Source organism: Typopeltis vanoorti, chromosome 5 (assembly GCF_054136105.1).
Source record: "Typopeltis vanoorti isolate ZY-2024b chromosome 5, IOZ_Tvanoo_1.0, whole genome shotgun sequence".
NCBI lineage: Eukaryota > Metazoa > Arthropoda > Arachnida > Uropygi > Thelyphonidae > Typopeltis > Typopeltis vanoorti.
In genome coordinates this window covers 101,672,730-101,692,365 of record NC_143553.1, presented here as the reverse complement: position 1 = coordinate 101,692,365, position 19,636 = coordinate 101,672,730, and the positions used below count along the sequence as shown (strand labels likewise).

The 19,636-nt window shown below is 36.7% G+C and overlaps 1 protein-coding gene across 1 annotated transcript in view; it reads right to left on the bottom strand.

Annotated features, from left to right (window-relative positions):
* Positions 1 to 631: 631 nt before the first annotated feature.
* The window catches only part of LOC150106695 (xaa-Pro aminopeptidase 3-like), an 84,289-nt gene continuing 65,284 nt past the window's right edge, over positions 632 to 19,636 (bottom strand). Inside the window, exons 4-5 of the mRNA XM_090393455.1 lie at positions 7,926 to 8,046; positions 632 to 1,056 (exon numbers count right to left, since the gene is read on the bottom strand). Of these exons, the coding sequence (XP_090249581.1) occupies positions 899 to 1,056; positions 7,926 to 8,046 (279 nt within the window). The 3' untranslated portion in view covers positions 632 to 898. The remainder of the gene's footprint in view (positions 1,057 to 7,925; positions 8,047 to 19,636) is intronic.

Genomic DNA, 19,636 nt, shown 5'->3' with positions numbered 1-19,636 from the left:
ATAGGTGCCTACTCTCTCTCTCACCCCCCCCCCCATCTCAAATCATGCTATTGCACCATAACTGCAAACATAAACATCTCTTTCTCTACAAATAGCTATCTTTGTTAAATGACGTCCTTAGAGCTTTCTTTAATGAGACCTAGTTTGGATCTCATTAAATGTAGTGAATTTGACTTCCAATATAGTCCTTAAGTAATCTATATCTAAACAGGAATGCTGCAGCTATTGTTATATCAATCACAAAATGACACACTCAATAATCAACTGCACAGCCACTGGTTTAAATCGCTGTGCTTGGATTTTTGTTATTAGTGATTATTCTTATTTCTGTGTATGTTCTGCATACAAGCCATGCTGATTAACATTTTCTGATAAAAACAGATGGTTTCATTCTGAAGAACAATTCTGAAGCACAAAGATTCTGTAAATAATTCTAATTAAAAAAAAAAAAATTACACAACTCTTAAAATACTAAAGTACTCAATGTTTGCAAAACCGAATATAAAAAATTAGCAGTTTAGGAGAAACTTAACACTGATTGTATAATAAATGCAAATGATTATCATTAAATATTCTGGTTTTGTAGCTATAGGATGAATTCATTCAAGTCAATAAATTAATTTATTAAAAATAATTTTAATCATATGGACATTGTACAACCATGTATACAAATAAAATAATGCAGTTGTTTATTATATCAACAGTTGTTTATTACATCTACATTAAGTTACACCACTTACTCTTACTGAGTGACATTTATATAACAATGGGGAAAAAAAAAAAAAAAAAAAAAATTAAATTAAAATAAAATCAGAGTCATAAATTAGCATGAGGGAGGATAACAAAGCATAACTTCTAATACAAACAATGGAGTCTTTCAACACACGTACATAACTGTTTATCCTAAAAGTTTTTCAATATCTTCTATTGTTTTGGGACACTGTGCAGTAAGAATTTCTGGACCAACATCTGTAATCAGAATATCATCTTCTACCCTTACTCCTAATCCTCTATACTTAGAAGGTACCCTGGTATTGTCATCTCTTATGTAGATACCTAAAATATTAATTTTTATATGCAATTAATAAATCATATATGAAAAGAAAGTTACTTATATAATTTTCATAACATACACATCAGCTATATGCTATAAAAATTTAAAACAAATGTAGTACTCAACACGGAGAAGCAGTGATTTATTATTGAGGGTTTCCCGAATTGCAGAGCTTCTGACTCGGTCGAGTTTTGTCAGCCCCACAACCCCTTGAAGGAACCTCATTTCAGCCGCTTGGATTCGTGTCCGCATTCTTTCGGTCATTACCCAACTCTCATGACCATAGGTAAGGATGGGGACATAGACTGTATTGAAGACAGCCAGCTTTGCCTTCTGGCTTAACTCCCGCTTCAATACTACCGAACGGCCAAGCTCCCGCAATATTGAGCTTGCTAAGCCAATTCGAGTATCTAGCTCTGTGTCCCATTTTCCATCATTCGTGAATGTGGACCCAAGGTATTTAAACTTCTTCACCTGCCTCAGTGGGACTCCACTCACATGTAAAGTGCACTGGGATGGTTGTCTTGAGACCACAAATGTTTCTGTTTTGGCCATACTGATCTTCATCCTGGATTCTGCACAAAAAGCTACAAATCTATCCAGGGGTCTGCTGGAGGTCATCTATGGAAGAGCTAAGCAGAACTAGGTCATCTGCAAAAAGCATATGTCCAATGCTACATCTTCCAATTCTGACACACTCACTGCCTCAGCTGTGCCTATCAGTCCAGTCCATAAATATTATGAAAAGGATGACAGAACACACCCTTGGCGGAGACCAACAGAGACTGTGAAAGGTTCAGACTTTGTGCTGTTTACCCTGACACAAAACTCTGGGCATTCATACAGGGACTTGATGGCAGCTAATAGTTGGCCATCCACTCCATACCCCTGTACTACTTGCCAAAGCTTATCCTGAGGAACATGGTCATATGCCTTCTCCAAGTCCACAAAACATGTGTAGACATTCTTGGCATATTCCAAAGATTTCTCAAGGACTTGCCTTAAAGTGAAGATTTGGTCAGTTGTGCTTCTACCAGGACGAAAGCCACATTGCTCTTCCTGGATCTTTCACTCAAACTATGCTCCTGCACCTTCTTTCAAAGCACCTAGCATATACTTTCCCAGGCAGGCTGAGCAGATAGATGGCACAATAGTTTGCTGCAATTTCTCTGGTTTTCCTTCTTGAGGACTGGTATTATTATGCCTGTCTGCCACTGCTTTGATGCTCACCCAAATATCCAAGCAGCCTGACACACTCGAGTCAGCCAGAGAACACTGTCTCAATTTAAGGCCGAATTTCATCATCACCAGCAGCCTTGCCTGATTTTAGCAATTTTATTGCTAAATGGACCTCTTCTGCTGTGAGACTAGTCATCGTCCCAATCTGCACCTCTTGGATGTCCACAGCTGCCAGGCCACTTGGGTTAAGAAGGTTCTCAAAGTATTCCCTCCATCTGTGGAGGATATCCTTCTCGGTTGTTAAAAATGCACCACCAGAGGCCTTAATTGCCCTTGCTGTGCACAATTTCTTTCCTCGAAGGTGGAGGATAGGCTGCCAAAATACCTTATTTGTATTTGCATAGGATGAGTCTAATCTTTCTCCAAAGGATTCCCAAGCCTTCTGCTTTGCTGTCTTTACTGCAGCAGCTTTTTGAACCTCAGTGTAGCAGAAACGCATCTCAGGTGACCTGACCCTAAGCCATGTTAGGTAGGCTTCCTTTTTCGCCCGGACAGCTTTTTGGACCTCTTGGTTCCACCAAGATATCCTTTTCTCACTGCCCATCGCCATGCTGAGCTGCTTTCTGCCACAGCATGAGAGTGCAGAGGCAGTGACAACTGTTCTGAACAGCTCCCACTCCTCCTCAACATCTACAGTCTGGGAATCTCTTTGATTTATTATCGTGCAAGCAAACAAAGTTTGTGTGTGAAGTATCTTCACAACTAGGAGGGTGATGACTTAATGTCAATTGCCTTAATATCCCATACTGCAAAGTACATTTCCTTTCAAATGTGCATAATGCTTTGCATGATTAAATTAAGGCAACTGATCTGAAGTCGTCAACCTCTATATACAAGTAGCCTAGTAGTGAAGATATCTCATGTCCAAACTTTGTTTGCTGAAACTTAGATAAAGGACTGAACAAGAATATAATTTCTTGGCATGTATAATTTACTTTGTAACCAAATCACCTTAGTTATTACTCAGAAATACTTACCTGTTTAATAGCTTTTTTCATCTCAGTAGCACTAATTACCTTGCCTTTAAATTTCTTATACCTTTTTTTTTTCCAGTACTTCTTTTCAGTTCAGTTAAATATGAAGTTGTTTCAAGCAGGTGATTTATTACTTTTGCCAGATTCCCTGACCAAAGCAGCCATGGTCTAGTATAAATAATTGATAATCTAGCCTGCAGCATGATACTTATTTAACTTCCACTCAAGAAAGGTTGGCCTAAAATACATAAGTACCATGGATGGGCTAAGGATTTTTTCTATTTTTTTTATTACTTTTTATTTATTTACTTATTTATTTTTGTATTTTTATTTATTTTTTACATATTCCAGAAACATTGCTCTAAAGACCAAACTTTTTTGGAACTTTTTTCATGCTACACCATGCCTCAATAAACAGGATGGTTATCTCACACCAACCTGATATGTATATGCGTGCATGTGCATGCACACATTATACAACATATATACACTGCTTGGAAAGAAGTTAATGAACACCATAGTGTGCAGAGCAAACACCATGGCACCCAACTTTAAAATATGTAGGACCTCCTTTCACTGTGATGACTGCAGCAATCCTATGGGGACATACTTTCCACAAGCATATGACAGCAATCAATAAGAATTTTGGACCATTCTTCCAATAGGCATGTAATGAGGTGTTGGACATCATTTGATCTCACCCAATGGAAACTCCAGTTCATCCCACAGATGTTCAATAGAGTTCAGATCAGGGCTCAGTGGAGGCCAGTCAAGTGTAGTGAAGTTCATGTCCACAAACCGCGCAGTTTCAGTAGCAGCAGCCTCATGACACGACGCATTGTCATACCGAAAGAGATAATGGTCAGTTCAGTAGAAACTCCACAAATTAGGAAGCATTATCCAGAATGTTCAGATTCCTCTCAGAGGTCAACGTTCGTGGCCACAAACAGAGGTCTGAGACCAAACCAGGAAAAACAGGACTATACCATCACATCACATCGCCACTCCCAAATTTCATAGGTGTGGTTACACAATCTGGTAAGAGATGTACACCAAGCACCTGTGACACCCACCTCCATACATCTACTCAGTAGATGGTGTAGTATGATTCATTGCTCCATAACACAGCTTTCCAATGCTTCCACATCCCACTGTACATGCTCTTTACACCACTGAAAATGATGCTGCATGTTAGTTTGGGTAATGTGGGATTGCAGTGCTACCATGGAAACCCATGTTGAATCCTCGGTTCTGAATGTTTTTGTGCAGATTGTGTTCCAGTCAATGTCCAGAACTCCACATTCAATGTGCCGGCCGACAAATGATAGTTTTTACATATTATCCTTCACAGCACCCTACAGTCACATTCAGTAAGTATGGTGGGTAGCACTTGCAGTCGACTTCCAGTGCTTCCATCTCAGTATGGTATCACTGTTGACGTGGAATGGACCAATTTGTCAAGAATTTTCCAAACAGAGAGGCCTGCAACATGGCATCCTATCACAATGCCTCTTTCAAACTCTGTCTGTTCCCTTCTCACAGCCATTTCACCCGAAAACAGTTGCACTGACTTGGGAGTGTTATATTCCTCCATTTTATACAGGCCACAAACATGTGGCTTGTTACATGGCATGACACACATTGTCTTTGGGGGTGTCCTTTGTCTTCTTTCCAAGCAGTGTATGCATGCAGGTATTTAGGCATACATGATATACATACAATTTCCTGATAGGTACCCTCAAGGAGCATACAGATACTATGACAGTACTACATGATTAAATTTACATTATTAATAATCTCCTTATCAACAATTTTCCTTCAAATTATATACTACTTATCAGCACTCTAATACTGCTGGACCTAATATTTCAGTCTTCTGGGACACTTCTAACTGAATTAATCCACCTAGATCTTAGTCTTCCTTTGAGTTTTTCTTTCTACAATCCTGGCATTAAACATCTGTTTTGCCTAACTTTTCTTGTCCTGTGCTGTTTAGTTGACCATACAACCTTAGATTACCTCTGCTCACAAATTCTTGAATGTGCTAACAAAATTCCTCCCTAATATTCAATTTTAATATGACTCTGCTATTGATGCCACCTGTTAACTGCCCTAATAATTCTCAGAACTCAAATAACTGTAGTCTAATATTTGATCAACTACTTTATTTCTAACCCAACTGTCATATTGATAACTTAAAACTGGTTTGGACAGTGTCTTGTATACTGCTAATGGTTTTGGCTAATTTCTCTCTTATTTCATATATATTTATTCTGCTGGCTACCCACAATACCAGCTTTGCTCATTCTCTTGTCTACTTCCAGATTTAGCCTGCCATCTTCGCTAAAGACTGTGCCTAAATAGCTAAAATATTTTACTTGTTCTATAGGATTTCCATTCAGAATGCAGTTGAAGTTTTCCATGTTCTTGCCTATTTTCATAGTGTTGGTCTTTTTAAGGCTGATTTTCATATTGATTTTCAACCTGAATCTCCAAGGTTTGGAGATTCAGGTTCAACCACTTTCTTTCATAATGTGATCCATGCAGATAATGAATAAAAGTGGAGATAGCATGCACCATTGTCTTACACCTGAATTTACAACAACCCATTTTCCTTCAATTCTAACTGCTGACTTACATCTTAAAATAGACTATAGATTTAAATATCAAGATGTAAGTGGATTTCATGCCAGCTGGGGCCAACGCCCAGTTAAACAAGAACCCCACTGTTTTCACCAGGGAACCAAGGTGAACAGCGAAAAGTAAGCTACTGGAACAAATCCTGAAAAACAAACCCCCAACTCAACATCACCAGAGTTCAAGATTGATACTCTCAACATAAGAAGCCAGAATGACAAAGAAATGGAGCTGACTGAGGAATTTGATAAGGATCAGATCAGCAGAATAGGGGTGACTGAAACAAAAAAAGACAAAAACTGGTGAGATCTTCCTAAGCAATAAATACAGAATGTTATATTCGGGCAATAACAATCAGGAAAAAGAAGGTGTAGCTATATTATTCAACACTAAATACGAGGCTAATCTTCTTGAATGGCAGGCAATATCAAGTAGTGATGTGGGCAAATATCAGAATGGGAAAATGGACAATGAAACTTATTTGTGCCTATGGTCCCACAGAAGGTTCTACTACGGTAAAAGTGGAGGAATTTTTTGAGGCTTTAGAGCAGTGTTTCTCAAACTTCAGATATCCGTGTACCCCTTCTTAAATTTTCATTCCAAGTACCCCCTAATTAATTAATTAAAAAATAAATTCAATAATTAATTAAAAATAAATTAATTAAAATTGAATATCTATTTCATTTGAATTAATATTTTAAATGAATTATAAATTATATGTTCATGTAAACAAAAAATATGATTTATTTTTAAATTTTGGTTCTCTAGAGATGTCAGACGACACACTCATCAATTTCATTTGATCCAGATGCAATATCAACGTTTTCTTGTTGCTTACAGCTACTTGTATTTGCTATATTGCTCTCTTTTGGGGGTTTTATAAATCCAATCTTGAACCAATGATCCATATGTAAGAATTTGAAAGCTAAAAAAAAAAAAAATACTGTATTTACTCGAATACAACTCTAACTTTTTTCCCAAAATTAAAGCTAAAAAATCGTTGCGAGATACGTACGGGAATTTTCGGAAATTAAAGTTTTCAGAAAAAAACTGAAAACGGTATGACTTACCAAGAAGCTCCTACTCGCTATCACTACTTTTGGCATCGAGAACAGTTTCTTTGTGTGCATCGTCAAAGTCATCTACCCAAATAGCGTCATCTTCTTTCCCATTATTTCAAGCAAAAATTACCAGTAATTTACAAGACTTGAGATACATAGAGCAGTGAAGAACTGCATATGATTGGTGTGGTATTAACAAAAGATCACACGAACCAAAGACAAATTAGCATTTCAACAGTTGAGTTGAAATGCTAATTCCCTTCAACCGAATTCCATAATATCTAAGAAATAAGAAATATATAGTGAATGAAACACATTCACTATATATTTCTTAGTTTTAACACGTTAACGATGGGGGTGGTGTCAAGCAAAACCATATGTTCCACTGGTAACATATGGTTTTGCTTGTCTATAAATAATTTTCTGTTGGAAAGGGGATGTGATTCATTAGTTAGTGCCGTTTTATCCCGGTTGTCTTTAATTGAACTGTTTGTTGAAAAATATAATGACTCCTTTAATTATGCATAAGCTGAAAATTGCCACGTACCCCCTAACAACCTTTCGCATACCCCCGGGGGGTATGCATACCACACTTTGAGAATCACTGCTTTAGAGAAAGCAACTGACACAATGAAAAAAGAAAAGATATACAGAAATGTTTTGAGAAAATTATAGGTTATTATTTCTGGGAAGTTCCCATGTTACTCCTCTAATATGTGTCAATAAATGTCCACAGCCCTATATAGTCTCCAAGAGTTGGAAGCTCCATACCATAAAAATTAGGTCACGACTCTGATCTAATTTGTATGTATATATTACACATCGATTTAAACACACACACACATGTACACATATAGTATTTTGCTTATTATAAATCCTGGTACATTTTCAAATAGAGATCAAATCTAAAAATTTCAAATAGGCTTCACACTATTACTGTGATAAACACTTTCAGCTTACCTGGCTCAACCGTGATTATCATTCCAGGTCTTATTTTTATGCTTCGTGGGATTAATGTTGTATCATGTACATCCATGCCTAAATAGTGTCCAACATGGTGAGGACAAAAGTGATATGCCACCTGAGAGTTTAAAAAATATAATATATATATTATATTTTTTTATATATAAAACCAAAACCAAACAGAAGAATATAATTTTAAGCATAAAAATATTCAGAAATTGAGAAGAAAAATACATCTCGAGAAAAAAATCCTCAACACTACTATTTTAGTAGATAATGTATACATTATTATAAGATAACTTCCTATAGCAACAGAGAAAATTTAATATCAAGCTTTTGTATCTTAAAACCAATCTCACTATTTCCCTTAACCCTCTCTACTTATCTGAGAACAGGACATGAAATCACAACAAAAAAAAAAGTAACTTTTTATATATTAAATGTTAATTCGATATTTCAACCAGCATGCAATGGACAGAAGGAAAAGAGAAAATGTTTTAACTAAATTAACATGCACTCAGACTGGTATCCAGTGATTAAAAATCTATATATTACACTGAGGATTGAAAACAGCACATAGATTATATTATTTAAATTTCTGGCTATTGGAGAATAGTAATAGCATTACTATAATCTGTATGTTAAGAGGAATGTGAGGTGATGGGAGGAACTCTTTTTATTCTAACCTTTTTTTTGAATTGTAGTCAGCGAACAGGAAGATATAGGAGAATTCAAGGAATTCTCCTGAATAAAGGAGAGTTCAAGCTGCGAGAAAAAGCCTAGTTGGAGCAGAGGTTGGAGATTCTATTGACAAGGGTTTTAATGATATTATTATTGGGAAGGCATGGTGATGGAAAAGTTTGTGTATCTACTCATGTAGGTAGGTTTTTCCTGTAAAATGATAAAGAAAGGATACCATTGCCATTAGGGAGATATGTGATTCGAGTGTCTAGAAAAGACAGGCTATTGTTATTTTCTTTAATGAACTGGATTCAGGGATGCTTACTGTTGAGATGGAGGAGGAAAGAGTCCAGTATGTCAGCCATGTGGGAAAACTGAGAACACTCCACCAATGTATCTTAGCCAGATGAAAGGTTAATAACAGCAGTATCAAGAGCATGTTTTCAAAATAGTCCCTGCAGAAATATAGAGGAAGAGAAAGGGGAGAACCCATGGGTACATACCCACTATCCACTTTTATATGGTGTCCTGATAAGTGAATGGTACAGATGGTAAAATTAAAAGCATCAAAAGAGAGATATTGATGAGTAACAAAGTAGTGTCAAAATTCACCAAGATATCAGTGTTACTTAAAACTAAATTTTGAATTAAAGATTGAACTGGGTGGAATTTTTTTTATATAAGATGAAGTATGGCCAGTAAAGAGGGCAGGAGTCAAGATTTAGCCTGTTTCTAAATGTAACTACTGTCTATCAGCCCAATTTTAACAGGAACAAGTGGCTTAAAATCTGGATTACCTTCACCTCTTTATCCACTTCCCACCACTTCGCAAGCATCCCTGCCCTTCCTCTAGATCAGACCAACCTATGGTGCATGCACCAAAAGTGGCACATTGAATGATTAGAAGTGATGCATTGGACCCAACCCCGAATGATAATAATAAAAAAGTAAGCCTATTTATGCAAAAAGGAGAGATTAACCAAAAATCGATTTGTAAAAAAAAAGCTAAGAGAGCTTAGTACTGCAACTGGTTTTCATTAGGAACTCTATCCATCTTTACCACTTATACCAAAGACCGAAACAAATGCAAGAAAACTATCAATATATCTAAAGCTGATCTCAAAAGAACCAAAAAACAAAAAACTTGCATCATGTCCAAATGACAGTCAGGCATTCTGGTCTCTTGTCAAAGCAATTGGTCTTAGCTTTTCTCCAGCACCTCCTATTCCTGTTGCCCACAAATAGCTCTATTGCATCATCACCCACATAAAAAAGCAAATCTCCTGGCTTATACTTTTCCTCAAATGCATGCCTAGATGATCTTAGCAATTTTCCCTAACCATTCCAAATGTTCAGCACTCAATATCCTCCCCTCTGTCCTTTTTCCAAAAAGATATCAGAAGAATCTTGTCCAAATTAGACACCAAAAAGCCTATTCACTCTAATAGCATTCCTCTGATTGTCCTGAAAGTTTGTATTCCAATGTTGACTCCTATCCTACACTGCCTTTTTATGCTCTGTTACTCCAATAACATCTACTCCACAGTCTGGAAAATGGTCCCGTGTTTAATCCATTCCTTAGAAGGATGACAAATCCCTACCATCAAGCTACCACCCATTCTCTCTCACCTCAGTCCTCTCCAAAGTAATGGAGAGAATTATAAACACTCAACTCTTAGAGCACCCAACTATGAAATGACTGCCAGCATGGATTCTGCCACTGTTGATCAATGGGGGGGGGGGGGATCTGCTTATATATGTTATCCATCTTTAAAAGCTAACAGACTAATACTCATAGCACTAACACTCACTAAAGAACGAACAGACTAATGCCATGGAAAAGTTTGGTGAATCTCAAGTGGTTGCACGACATCTCCAAGGCCTCTGACCAGGTCGGGAGCTAAAGCCTATTTATAAACTTTAAATTCTGCAACTGGCTTTCTGACCAGAGGCACAGTACATGTCATGGTGAATAGCACCTGATCCTCTTAACTATGCAACTAATGCTGGGTTTCCATAAGACTTTGTTCTCTCACTCATGCTCTTTCTTCTATATATATCAATGACCACCAACCTAATATAGTGTCAATGATGATACTATACTGCACCCCCCCCCCTGTTTTCTTCAACAAACTTTGCAATATACAAATCAACACAACTTACTAAGCATCAACCTTCAGTATCTCAATTCTGATCTCCAAGTCATTCTTCAATAGGACTCAGATAACATTGTCAATTTCAGTGCTAGCAAAACACAGTTCTACCTACTACCATTTTCTTAATTATCTTAGACAACACTTAAATCTCCAAACAAGATGAGATTTCTCTTCTTAGCACTACACATTACCCTGCAATAATTTTATTTCTGTTTTATGCCAAGTCTCTCTTGGCATAAAAAAATTACAACCATTGTCTCTCTCAGATCCCAAAAAAACTAAGATTCCTCTTCCAAGGTTCATTACCTCTAAACAGCTATTAACCTTATACAAATCACAAATCCACACACAAAAATCAAATATTGTTCTCACATTTGAGGCGATACCTAAAGAGCTCCCTAAATGTACTTGTTTAGTACAGAAGAGAACAATTAGACTGATTAATGATCTCTAACTAATTTGATCCACCCACTTTCACACAGACATGTGGTTTATGCAGCATGCATTTTCTATAAATATTTCCATGACAATTGTTCATATACACTAGCATCAATAATTCCTCTACTCCGTACTAAAGCCACTGAAATGTGTGTAGCCGCTACCCAACATCTTTTTATATTTCAACTCCAAACTTACAGAACAAGTTTCATTTACTCCTCCTTCATTCCTTCTATTCTTGAACAATCTACTTTTTCACGTTTCCCAAGGAATCCAATGTAAGGTCTTCAAATCAAATGCGAACAAGTTAAAATCAAACCCGGAAACTCTTTTGCACATTCCTTAAAAATATGGAGTGATATGATATCCATTCTTGTAGCCTAATTAACACCTAACCCAATCAACAACTGTATGACTCTGCTTTCTTCAATTAATTTTTCCACAATTTACCTCCCTTCTACATGTTGTACAGTATCATTTCATCAGTATGATTATACACGGATAAAGTGTTCATTAAATAACTCAACTACATCCTTTGCAATAGGCACTCTGCTACCATAACTATCCACCAGTTTTACTGTGCCGTAATTAATCTTTCTCTTCTTGTAGATAGGCTTATATGTTGATAACACATGACTAGTAAATTATTTAAGGGATTTACAACGTATGTAAATTCCTTAAATAATTTACTAATCTTTCTCTTGCTTGCTATATAGCAGAATTCACTTGAATTATCCTTGGTCTGACTGGCCAATCTCCTCTCATACTGCAGATTTTCTTTTCTATACCATACTTGTTACCATTCTACCTTGCACCTCTCCATAACTTCTTTTCTAACACCTTACATGATTTCACTGTTCATTCATTTCTCTTCTACTCTATTTATTCACTTAATTCTTGGAATGCAGTTATGCATGGCTTGTGTTAGATACTACCTTATCAATTCTCACACTCTGTCAACATATTTTCTACACAGCTCATCAACCCAATGAATTGATGATGCTAGTTGACCATAGAGATTATTATAATCACCCACCTTATAATTCCACATACTGTGTGTATGTATGTATATATATATATATATATATATATCCTTTTGTTTATTGTTATTAACATCAGACCTCCATGGAGTCAAAAGACTCATCATGGGAGGACCACACTCTTATGCAAACAGATCCTTGGACTGTGCCTTAAACCCATGAACAGTTTTTTCACTTACCACATTTTCAGGCAATGCATTCCACTCACCAAACAGCTTGCTCTTTACTCTGCCTTACAGCTTCCAGGGATTTCCTCTTGTTTTACCATTGTCTTCCTCTACTCTATGAAAAAATCTGCTCCATATTCATCTGGTAGCAACCCCTCAACAACTTATACATTTCAGTTATATTCCTCACCTTTCTTCTATTCACAAGGCTCTACAAGTTTCATTCTCTTGATCTGTCCTCATATTCCACATTTTATAGACTTGACAATGACTTAGCAAACCTTCTGTGCTCTCTCCAAGATATACTCATCCCCTTGAAACACCACATGATCAAATCTGTGCATGGGTCCACATGCAGCCTGATTAAAGTCTTATATAAGGGAACCATAACTTCTTTGCTTCATTATGTTAAGGGCATAGCTAATTCTTTTGCACACTCTAAAAAATAGATGGCGGTATGTCATCCATTCAGCCCAATTAACTTCCCAAAAGGGAGGTTAATTGATGATATATGATATATGCTGATAAACTGCTCATTAAATTCAGTGCCACTGATGCTTTAAAGCAGGGGTTCCCAACCTTTTTGTTTCCTAGAGCACGTTCTAAAATACTGGTAGGGCAACGGGCACCATCTATTTTTTTTATTTAGACAGTTCATCTTGGAACTATTTAAAAGAAATTAGCACTCTTAAAGCTTCTAAAATACAGAATTTAAATAAAATCAACCTCATTAGAAAATATGATTCTCTTAAATATATACAGCATAGCAAAACATCTCATTTTGACTCTACCTATTTAAAAAAAGGTGTTATCAATAAGTCTTCCCATCAACTATCTTTGGCAGAAGAAAGCATACTTGCTAAAGGTCTCGACTTTGTCACTGCTCCTACATCCATTCCTAAAGAACATCTCTTAACAAAGATAGAAAAGGAAGCTTCTTTATTACCAAACAAAGAAGCTAGCCTCCTCTGTATGGAAGCCATTTTCACCATAAATAAAGCTAGACCTCCACCAGACAACAAGTCTGATTACCATAATAAAATATTGGAACTTTTAAACAGTGATACTTACTCAGAAATTAATAGTGACCCTACGATTGAACTACACAATAGAACTAATAATAACCACCTTGGAGTTACAAAGAAACATTCGTCTTTCTCTTAGGTCACTTCAACCCTTGATCCCTCAACTGTATGGTCTCCCCAAGATTCACAAAACAAACTGTCCAATCAGACCTATAGTTGAGGGCATACACTCTCCTACCTACAACCTCTCCAAATATCTCGCGAGTTTTCTAAGAAATCTTTCTGGAATTTCCTCTTCACAAAATCAAAACTCTGCAGATTTTGTTTCAAAAATCAAGGATATCAAATTTAAAAAAAACAGATTTAATGGCCAGTTTCGATATTGTTTCCCTTTTTACAAATGTGCCTGCTCAAGAAGTCCTCGATCTTCTCAAGAAGAAATTATCAAAAAAACTCTTTGCTTTACTCTCTCCCATTGCATAAAGTCAGGATACTTCAAATATGACAATAAGATCTACTTACAAAACTCAGGTCTGGCCATGGGCAGCCCACTCTCTCCGATTCTCACAGATAAATATCTCAACAATTTTGAAGAAAAAGCTATTAACTCCTTCCACCTTAAACCAAAATTTTGGTATCGTTATATTGATGATATTTTCCTCATCTAGGAAGATGGTGTTAACAACCTCAATTTATTTTCAGACCACCTAAACAAGTGTCATGAAAAAATCTCTTTTACCTTCGAACTCGAATCCGATGACTGCCTCCCTTTTATAGACCTGAAACTTACCAGATATGCTGAGAGTATTAAAATCTCAATTTTTAGAAAGCCTACTCATACTGATAGATACCTTCATGCTTCCTCTCATCACTATCTCCCCCACAAAAATTTGGTATTATTTGCTCTTGTTTTAGCAATATGCTAGCCTTTTATGATAAAGTTACAAGAGCATTAGATGAGGGAAAGGCATATACTGCCATTTTCCTAGACTTAGCGAAGGCATTTGACAGGGTGCCACATGATAAGCTGATATTTAAGTTGCAGCACATAGGTCTGGATGTCAGATTGGTCAACTGGATTCAGGATTGGCTGTCTGATAGGTATCAGAGGGTTACAAGTGGGGTCCCACAGGCTCAGTACTAGGACCTATATTGTTTAACCTTTATATCAATGACATTGCCAGTGGATTGCAAGGGGATATTCAGTTGTTTGCGGATGATGCGAAGCTGGGAAGGATTATTAGTAATAGTGCAGATGTGGTAGCCCTGCAAGAGGATTTAAATAAGCTAGATAGATGGGAAAATGAATGGGGAGTTTCAATTTAATGCAGTAAAATGTAAGGTCTTGAGGTTTGGGAAACATCGATGGGATGCTGCATACTCTATGGGAGGAGTTATATTGGAGGAAGTAGAGGAGACAAGAGATCCGGGGTTGATGATTGATAGAAACCTGAAGTTTAGGGGACATATTGCAAAGGTGGTGAAGGTAACACAGAGGATTGCTGCAATTATGAGAAGGACACTGACCTGCAGAGATAAGAGGGTTATCATTCCGTTGTATAAGTCTCTGATCAGACCACACTTGGACTATTGTTCTCAGATTTGGTCACAAGGATTTGAAGGGGATAAATTAACTGTGGAAAGGATACAAAGATGGATGACAAAGATGGTTTCAGGACTGTACAAGCATATTTATGAGGATCAATGAGGGAATGTGGACTGCAGAGTTTGGTGGATAAAAGAAGGAGAGGTGATATGATTGAGACTTTTAAACTGTTACAGGGTTGACACTGGGGAGTTCTTTCGCTTGGTTGAACAGCGGGAAGGAGTGATGACAAGAGGCCATCCCTGGAAGTTACGAAAGGAAACTGTGAGCAAGAGGATAAGGAGTGGTTTCTTTGTGTGGAGGGTGGTTGAACCGTGGAATGCTTTGCCTGATGGAGTGGTGGGAGCAAGAACGGTCAATGAGTTTAAGGAGTAGTATGATAGACTTTGTGTTTCTTAGGGGGGGCCTCCCCTCGATGAGTCTTGACAGACTTTATGTTCTTAGGAAGGACCTCCCACGATGAGTCTTTTGACTCCATGGAGGCCTGAATAATAATAATAATAATAATTATTTCCACCTTAGCTCACCGAACCAAATCTTTACTTACAGAAGAAGCAGAAATTGAAAATGAACTCCTTTTTCTTAAAAAAAACTTTTATTAATAATGGGTTCTCTCCTAAGAAAATTGAGAAATTTCTTCCCCCCAGTCACTCAACTACTTCTGAAGAACCCTCTTCCCCCCCCCCCACCCCAGAGCCTTCATCTCTTTGCCTTACATCAGCTCTCTTTCACCAAAACTGGCAAAAATTCTCAAGAAGTTGAACTTCAGAACTTGCTTCACTACACTCCCAAAACTTCGTTCAATACTTAGTATACCTAAAGAGAAACATCTTCCAACTCAGTTTCCAGGAGTGTATGTGATTGTGGAAAGCCATGCTATGGCCAGACTGCTAAATCCATCCTTCTACATTTGGAAGAACACCGTAGAGATATCTCCTATAACAGAACTAGAGCCAGCACTCTCTCTCTCTCGCCACATTCTCTTTTCAGTTAACTCAGACGAAGGCCACCAACACATTGTGAACTGGACTCAAACTTCTAACATCCATGTGTGCTATGATGAGCTCGAGAGAAAGATTGCCGAATCTAGAGAAATTTCTCTAGATTCTTCTCATATCAACAACAGCCTAAGTTTCAATCTCTCTGATGCACACGTTGCCTCTGTTCAGTATTGGCGCACTCGCGACAGTGCGTAGTCTACATTTATTTGGAACTCAAGCTCACATTTTGTTTTGAAACACGCTACTGTCTTTTTGTACTTGTTCTGTTAATGCAATTTTAAGTCTCTGTAATTCTTTTTATATTTCTTGGATCGTGATACTTGAAGATGTTGATCAATTCAACTAAACTAGTAAACTAGTAGTATCTTTTCAAATATATCATGTCATCTTTTTATCTCTTGGTATCAGTCATTAAAGCTTTTTAATATATATATATATATGTATCAGGAAAATTCTCAACAATTTATATGCCTCAACTTCCGATATGTGCACAATCATAGCATTAGTTGAGGCATATAATGACAGGTTGAAGAGAATGTATTACACTCTCTTCAACCTGTCCTCACTGCCAATCTACCACAGATTTGATTCTGTCCATATTATCTATTGCTTCTCTGAATTCTTTCCAATGCTTATTCATCTTTTGAAATCTAGGCAACCAAACTTCTGCTCAAATAGTTCAGATGTAGCTTAATCAAAGTCTTATACAGTGAAATGATTTTCCTTATCTTCAGTATCGATACCTGTCAATGTCATGCTCAACAACAGCAGTAATTTTTTTTTTTTTTTTTTTTTTTTTTTATGGCAATCAAACAAACACATGAAGAATTGCAGCTGCTGTTGTAAGAATAGCAGACAAGTATTTGATACTAAAGATAAGAAAAGTACAACCTATGGTACATTAGTACTGTGGACTTAACACCAGATTTTGAAGGGTTGTGTGAAAAAAATGCAAGCTCAAGTTTTATTGAGCTTGCATTTTTGTTTTCTTTATCTAAATATGATATTAAGTATGTCATAATTAAATTTTTGTCATCTTTTGTCATCATTTTATAATTAGGTCTTGATATGACCTTATCTTAACTCCTGTGCACAGATTTGGTCTCCTTGGGTTAGGAGGGGATAAAGATGCTGTGGATAGGATGCAAAGATGATAACAAATATCATATCAGGATTATGGAATGTAGATTATGAAGGCAGACAGAGTATATAAAACAGACACTGGGAAACAGGAAAATGGTGGGTGACTCATCAAGAAAGGCCATAGATATTCAACAATAACCTCCATTGATGAGTCCTTGACTTCCTAAAGGTCTCAAATAATAATAATAATAATAATACGTATCTGGTTTGCCTTTAAAAAAAAAAAGTTGGACAACCTTGCTCTAAGAAATGCATAAGAAGATGGTTAAAAAGGATTGCAGCAGACACAATGAAGGAAAAAAGAGACAACTGATCTATGAATTTGGAGTCCAACTGTAAAAATCAATAATAGCCAATGTACATTCTAGTTTTGTACACGTACATGTTTTAACAGATGTAGAGAAATGCATGGAGAATATGTGTTAGTGAATTTTGCAATCAATGACATTTAAAAAAAAAAAGATTACTAGAACAACATTTATAAATCAAAATACCTTATTTTCCTGAAAGATAATATTTTGATTTCAGAATTTTAAGGTCTGAAAAAGAGGAATAGTAGAATACTTCAAAGGAAGAGTTTGGAACAATACTACCAACAATCCACCAAAAATGGGTAGAAAGTATTCCATGATACATACTGATGTTATTATGGACAAATATCAGATACTATTATCTGCTGTCAGTAAAAGATGTATTGTTTATATCTGTATGTGCCCTATAATTTGTTGGCAGGATAGCATGTATATGCCCCCCCCCTCCTCCATAAATACATGTTTGCTGGTATTCGAATAAATATTGAGAACATTTCACAATGTTAAGCACTTGCCTAGCATTTGTTAGTGCAAGCAAAAGAATAATGCAGAATTTATCCTTGGGTAGAAACACTGATTCAAGTCTCATCTGTGGTGTTAGGAACTTTATGAGCTTTTTGATGGGAGATGACATTTTTCTTTAGTAATTAGTCAAAATTCCAAATAATGACTTGTTTCTAATCATTTTCCAGCTACTTTATCAATTTCTGCTTCACTTCATTTTACAAACCATTTCATTCAGTTTTTTCTAAGCAGCAAGGAAAAAGAGAAAATATGTGTTAGTTAACTCAGTGTGTGGGGGGGGGGGGGGGCAATGAGAAGTAAAATTCAAAAGCAGTGAACTCAATGTGAATACTGATAGGGAGAGCATTTGAGAGAGAGAGAGACATGCTATAAGGATAAGGAAAGGAGAATATACATCTGCACTTCCTGGAACTGGATGCATTGCTGAAGTTGCTGGGATCACGATGGTTATGTGTTTTGGTGTGTACAAAGTTTGCAAATGACATTCAGTGTGTTAATGACATCATCTGAAAATGATGTGTATGAATTGCAGGCTAGAGACAACCAAACAACCAATCTGAATAAACTTTGAAACAGTGATATGATATACACAGATAACATAAATCTACAAATTGTTAACATTCAAAGTAGTTTCCAAGGCTATTTAGTTATCAATAATAAGGAAGGCAGCAAACACTGTCAGTAGCACCTGATACAGTAGTCTGTGTAACCTGACTGATGTTCAACTACTTCTTTGGCTCAAACTCTTGGTAGCAGTGAGATAGCATAAGGCAGTATTAGTTATGTGTTTCACAGTATATATTTGGCAAATTATTCACCTGTATCATGCATCTGTTGAAGCTCTGCTGGCTGAATTGTGCATGCTTATTGGTGACTGTAGCAGGTTTCTCATGCTTGTAAGCATCTTAAGAAAGATGTGGCAAGTGATGTATCCAAGTTACTTTGGAATGATTTATAAAATAACTCATGTAATAATGCTTCTTTATTTTTTGTAAACTGCAAATGTTATTTAAATTTCTACTCTTGACTGTCTATTAATGTTAGGTGGTAGAGCATTTTCATTATCTGGTGTCAGCCCACCACCCCACTTACACAAGATCTGAAGCAGAGAGCTCATAATTAAGGTTAATGGAATGAATTGCAGACTGAATAGAAGAGATTACACTAGAAGCCTAAAATTCTATGAGGGACACTATGCTGTTAGCTAGTCTTGGCTGTTGGACAGAAGGCCCCTAAGAATTAATGGTTCCCAAATCATGGAAAGTTTAACATAACCATATTTATTCAGAATCTGTTGATTTTAAATCTGCTGCTGATTCTAAAAAAAGTCTTTCAAGTTTGTATCTGCTGCAATGAAACATAGTAGTTTTTTTTTTCCTCCTCCCATATTATCAACCAGAGCTGACCGAATATAGTTGTGCCAGAAGATGCATTTCTTATGCATCTGCTGGACTTCTCCAAGGTGGATATTAGAAGATCTCCCAGTCTGACTATAACAAGCTAAGTTGCTAGGGGGAAAAAAAAAAAAAAAAAGAGAACCTAGTAAAGGAACAGTGAGGGGAGAGAGCAGATCTTAGATCTTTAGGAGAGCAGATAATGGCAGCAAGCTCCAAAT